The following is a 6,000-nucleotide window of genomic DNA, read 5'->3' as shown; positions in this document are numbered from 1 at the left end:
CAAAACGTGCATAGCTTTGTACTTGAAGTCTTCATAGATTTATGCACAGAGTAGCAACAATAAATGAATACAGCGGCAATGGTTACAGGTTTTAAACAGGTTATTTCTTTAAAGAAAAAGAACATCAAAGGACTTAGTTCAATATGCACTTTTTAGCATTTCTACAGCATGCGATTCTAAGAGTAAACCCACCCAATATGGCAAACAATCAAAAAATTTTTTGTTTAACTTAGAAAGTTTAAGATCATTATTTTCAAAACATTGATTTGTACATCATTTCATACACAAAGAATTAATTGACTTAATACCCAAGCGCAGGACAGGTCTCTTTTGAAAAACAGAGATTCCTGGTTGTTGAGACTATGGGGTAGTGTTAGGGTATATAAACTGCCCTTCCAAGTGGGGACAAAGAAAAAAAATTTTTTAATCAGTGGGTTTGGAGGTGGGTGGGTGGGTAGGAACTGAGGATTTGCATTTGTTACCCATAAAAGGTGAAACGTTTTTTAAACAAGCATTCAATACCATGTACAGCATGTGCTTGGTTACCTTACTTCTTAACATTATTCGATAGATGCCATGTTCTGTGCAACAATTATTTGTGATACTAGACAGAAATAAAAAAAAAGTAGGGACTAAATTTACAGCATTAACAACCCCAGACGCACTGGGCTAGGACTCCTTTGTTTTACTCAGTTATTGACCGTAAAGAAATGTATTCAAAAAGGAAATGTGAAAAAAAATTAAATCCTTCTACAAATGTGACTTGAAAATCTGAAACGGTGTGAGATAAAACAAAGTTCTCAACTTTAATTTGAAAACTACAGTGAAGTTAAGTTTGTTTCACAATTATGCTCAAGTTTACTTTCTGGTCATGCTTTTATGATAGTGTTTCTTTTTTAAATTCTCAAGACAAAAAGTGGTCCCTAAAGGAATGCACAATTTCATTTGCTTACAACTACAGAAATTCTTCTTTGAAAAGTAATTGTGCTCTTCATTTCAGCAATAGGAGACGGTAAAAGATCTTGCCCTTCGAAGTTTTGAGGAGAATGGGGGTCCAAGTTAGTATGGTTGGATTGGATATGCTATCATTTTAGTTTTCAACCGCTGGAAATGTCTTCCAGTCACGGTGGAGTCCGTCGCTTATCTGACACACAAAAAGTTTTGTTAAAACTTACGTTTTGACACTAACATTAAGTTCTAAACTGGTTGAACTAACTTGTGTCTAGTATAACCGTTTAAACTCCCACGCCCTCTACTATATCATCCCACACTAACATTTACATCCATTATTTTTATTCCACTATTTTCAAAAGTTTTAATAATATTTATCAGCCCAGATGTGAAAGCCATTCACCCACCCCTTACCATGATGATAATAAAAAAAGTCAATGATACCTATAAAAAAAATTATTTCCCATAGGCAGAAGAATTTTACAAGGCTGAATTAAACTGTAAGAAGTTAATCTTATTTCTAGTGTTTTACTTTTCTAAACTGAACTGGAAGCTTGTAGCATACAAGCAGTTGCAATGTACATTTAAAATTACAAAAAATAACGAGATAAGGTAATGTTCCCCCCCCCACCCCAAATACCTACAGACTTCAGTTCCAGATCTTGAGGAAGCTATCCCATGATCCTGTTGCTACTGCCATACCATCGTCAGTCACACCTAAGCAACTGACACGGTTATCGTGGCCAGCAAGGACACCTAGAAATTAAACAAAATACACATGCATATTACGGAGTCTTGATGAATACATACTTCATTACAAGCAATGCAATTATAAGGGCTCGTGTGTTTGTACTGGATACTCTAGCGATCGGAAGACTGGAACATTAACTTGGTTTAATATTTACACAAGTCTGATTTTGATAGTTTTCTTTACCCCCAGATTTTGGCACTATTCCCTTGGAAATGACTGAAGTAGTCAGTGAGGGACTCCCAGATCCAGAATATGACAACATGAAGTGAGTTAGCCACAAGATTTTCACTTGATACGAATAATCTTCAATAATCATAAGTCAATTACAAAGTCATCACCAGCTTATCAAAATACTTCTGACAGCACACCCCAAGCAGTTTTGATTTCTATATTTATTAGTGCATTGCTGCTAAATTCCATTACTTCTCTTTCTACAGTACTATAGGCCAATTAATCTTGTAAAAAACCCTAGACTATAAAAAACGCTGAGTTAGGCTGGGTCATCTTAAACACATTTATCTTGCTTGAGCCCTAGACCATCTCTTAGGCTTACAAGCACACATTACGAAAAGGCAAACGAAGACTGGCCACCTACCTTCATTAGATTTGCCACTATGGAAGATGCTTCCATTCAACCAATGTACCAATTTTGAGAAATTAGACTCAGACTAAGATCAGAAGAGACCATTATGATCGTCTAATCTGACCACCTGAACAATTCAGGCCACAGAACCTCACCCATCCATTCTTGTAATAAACATATGTCTGAGCTACTGAAGTCCTCAAATCATGGTTTAAAGTCTTCAAGGTGAAGAGAATCCTCCAGCAAGTGACCCATGCCCCACGCTGCAGAGAAAGGCGAAAAACCCCCAGGGCCTCTGCCAATCTGTCCTGGAGGAAAATTCCTTCCTGCCCCCAAATATGGGGATCAAGCAAACCCTGAGCATGTGGGCAAAACTCACCAGCCAGACACCCAAGAAAGAATTCTCTGTAGTAACTCAAATCCCACCCCATCTAACATCCCATCACAGGCCACTGGGCATATTTACCACTAATTGTCAAAGATCAATTAATTGCCAGAATTAGGCTATCATACCAGCCCCTCCATAAACTTATCAAGCTTAGTCTTGAAGCCAGACATGTCTTTTGCGCCCACTGCTCCCCTTGGAAGGCTGTTCCAGAACTTCACTCCTCTGATGGTTAGTAATCTTCGTCTAATTTCAAGTCTAAAAACTTCCTGATGGCCAGTTTACATCTATTTGTTCTTGTGTCCACACTGGTACTGAGCTTAAATAATTCCTCTCCCTCCCTGGTATTTATCCCTCCGACATATTTATAGCGAGCGACTGTATGTTCCCTCAGCCTTCTTTTGGTTAGGCTAAATAAGCCACGCTCTTTGAGTCTCTTTTCATAAGACAGGTTTTCCAGTCCTCGGATCATCCTAGTAGCCCTTCTCTGTACCTGTTCCAGTTTGAGTTCATCCTTCTTAAACATGGGAGACCAGAACTACACACAGTATTCCAGACGATGTCTCACCAGTGACTTGTATAAAAGGTACTAACACCTCCTTATCTCTACTGGGAATACCTCACCTGATGCATCCCAAGACCGCATTGGCTTTTATCACCGCCATATCACATTGGCAGCTCATAGTCATCCTGTGATCAACCAATACTCCGAGGTCCTTCTCCTCCTGTTACTTCCAACTGATGAGTCCCCAGCTTATAACAAAAATTCTTGTTATTAATTTCTAAATGCATGACCTTGCACTTTTCACTATTAAATTTCATCCTGTTACTATTACTCCAGTTTACAAGGTCATCCAGATCTTCCTGTATGATATTCCGGTCCTACTTTGTGTCATCTGCACTTTTTGTGCCAAGGTCAGTAATAAAAAGATTAAATAAGATTCGTCCCAAAACCGATCCCTGAGGAACTCCACTAGTAACCTCCTTCCAGCCTGACAGTTCACCTTTCAGTATGACCCGTTGTAGTCTCCCCTTTAACTAGTTCCTTTTCCACCTTTCAATTTTCATATTGATCCCCATCTTCTCCAATTTAAGTAATAATTCCCTGTGTGGAACCGTATCAAATGCCTTACTGAAATCGAGGTAAATTAGATCCACTGCATTTCCTTTGTCTAAAAAATCTGTTACCTTCTCAAAGAAGGAGATCAGGTTGGTTTGGCATGATCTACCTTTTGTAAAACCATGTTGTATTTTGTCCCAATTACCATTGACTTCAATGTCCTTAACTACATTCTCCTTCAAAAATTTTTCTAAGACCTTGTATATTACAGATGTCAAACTAACAGGCCTGTAGTTACCCGGATCACATTTTTTCCTTTCTTAAAAATAGGAACTATGTTAGCAATTCTCCAGTCATACGGTAAAACCCCTGAGTTTACAGATTCATTAAAAATTCTTGCTAATGGGCTTGCAATTTCATGTGCCAGTTCCTTTAATATTCTTGGATGAAGATTTAATCCCATTAAGCTGTTCGAGTTTGGTTTCTACCTCGGATGTGGTAATATCTACCTCCATTATCCTCATTCCCGTTTGTCATCCTGCCCTTATCCCTAAGTTCTTCATTAGCCTCATTAAAGACTGAGGCAAAGTATTTGTTTAGATATTGGGCCATGCCTAGATTATCCTTAACCTCCACTCCATCCTCAGCGTTTAGCTGTCCCACTTCTTTTTTTGTTTTCTTATTTATTCGGCTATAGAACCTTTCACTATTGGTTTTAATTCTCTTTGCAAGGTCCAACTCTACATGGCTTTTGGCCTCTCTCACTTTATCCCTACATGTTCTGACCGTAATAAGGTAGCTTTCCTTGCTGATCCCTCCCATCTTCCATTCCTTGTAGCTTTCTGCTTTTTCTTAATCACTTCTCTGAGATGCTTGCTCATCCAGCTTGGTCTACAACTCCTGCCTATGAATTTTTTCCCCTTTCTTGGGATGCAGGCTTCTGATAGTTTCTGCAACTTTGATCTGAAGTAATTCCAGGCCTCCTCCGCCTTTAGATCCACAAGTTCTTCAGTCCAATCCACTTCCCTAACTAATTTCCTTAATTTTTTTAAGTTAGCCCTTTTGAAATCAAAACCCTAGTCACAGATCTATTTTTGTTTATCCTTCCATTTAATTTGAACTGAATTAGCTCATCATCGCTCGAACCAAGGTTGTCCCCTACAACCATTTCTTCTATGAGGTCGTCACTACTTACCAAAACCAATTCTAAAATAGCATCCCCTCTTGCTGGTTCAGCAACCACTTGTTGAAGGAATCATCAGCTATCGCATCCAGGAAAATCTGAGCCCTATTATTATTATTACTAGCACTTGTCCTCAGTCTATATTTGGGAAGTTAAAGTCTCCCATGATCACACAATTCCAATTAGTATTTACTTCATTAAAAACATTAAAGAGGTCACTATCCATATCCAAATCAAATCCCGGTCATCTATAGCCACCTCAAGCACTATCCCAGGGGAAGCGGCAGTAGCTTTCTTTCCCAATGTGATTTTTGCCCAGACAGACTCTGTCTTATCCATTCCATCACTTCTTCTTTCTTACTTCTTATTAAATTGAATTGAGAGAGACTGAAAGAGACACTTACACTTAAAAAAAGAAAATAAAATTAAGGGAGCTGGTATGACTTTTTAAAGGAAAGAAGGTAAAAAGCACCTATATTCAAGTCTTGCTCAGCCCATTACATGATCAAAATCCTGACCTGGAGAAGTTTTAATGATGAAAGGATTTAATTAGCCTCTCTTTGCATCAGCACATTGTTAACATGACTCCACGCACTCATGCTGTTAGGAATGTTTTCCCATCTAGTTCGCAGTTGTGACATGTTTAAAAGAAATTCTAAAACATGTACTAGCACTAAATTAAGTTTCCAAAAATTGACTTGATCAATCAGAATTTTCTTAACTTACTGTACATAATATGTAAAAATATGTTGGGTAGTATTGCTGATCGCCACATTAAAACTGTAGAAGTACCAGAGAGTCTCCCATTTGAATCAGTGGGCTTTTTAATGCAATGAATTCTGCACTTCTGGAGCAGCAGACACATGATCAATGTACAAGTGGTTAATAGCATCTTTAAAAATTCATAGTGCCATATAGGAAGCCTGCTGTCACAGCTGATGAAATGGCTCAGAACTATTCTATTGTAGAAGTAGTATGGCTACCATCATGATTATTAGAGCGTCCAGAAGTAAGATGTCTTGCAACTGGGAAAAGTGAAAGGAAAGAGATCCAATATTGTGCATAAACTCTGGATATAAGAGGTAAC

At 38.2% G+C, this 6,000-nt stretch overlaps 1 protein-coding gene across 2 annotated transcripts in view; it reads right to left on the bottom strand.

Annotated features, from left to right (window-relative positions):
- Nucleotides 1-941: 941 nt before the first annotated feature.
- The window catches only part of GNB1 (G protein subunit beta 1), an 85,142-nt gene continuing 80,083 nt past the window's right edge, over nt 942-6,000 (bottom strand). The window contains exons 10-11 of one of the 2 annotated variants that reach the window (XM_050931658.1): nt 1,592-1,707; nt 942-1,144 (exon numbers count right to left, since the gene is read on the bottom strand). In XM_050931658.1, coding sequence (XP_050787615.1) covers nt 1,601-1,707 — 107 coding nt within the window. In that variant the 3' untranslated portion in view covers nt 942-1,144; nt 1,592-1,600. The remainder of the gene's footprint in view (nt 1,145-1,591; nt 1,708-6,000) is intronic. The other variant, XM_050931657.1, reaches the window with a different exon arrangement.

The sequence above is a fragment of the Gopherus flavomarginatus genome, chromosome 21 (assembly GCF_025201925.1).
Source record: "Gopherus flavomarginatus isolate rGopFla2 chromosome 21, rGopFla2.mat.asm, whole genome shotgun sequence".
Taxonomy (NCBI): domain Eukaryota; kingdom Metazoa; phylum Chordata; order Testudines; family Testudinidae; genus Gopherus; species Gopherus flavomarginatus.
The sequence above is the reverse complement of the archived record's forward strand: the minus strand, read 5'-3'. Positions and strand labels throughout refer to the sequence as shown.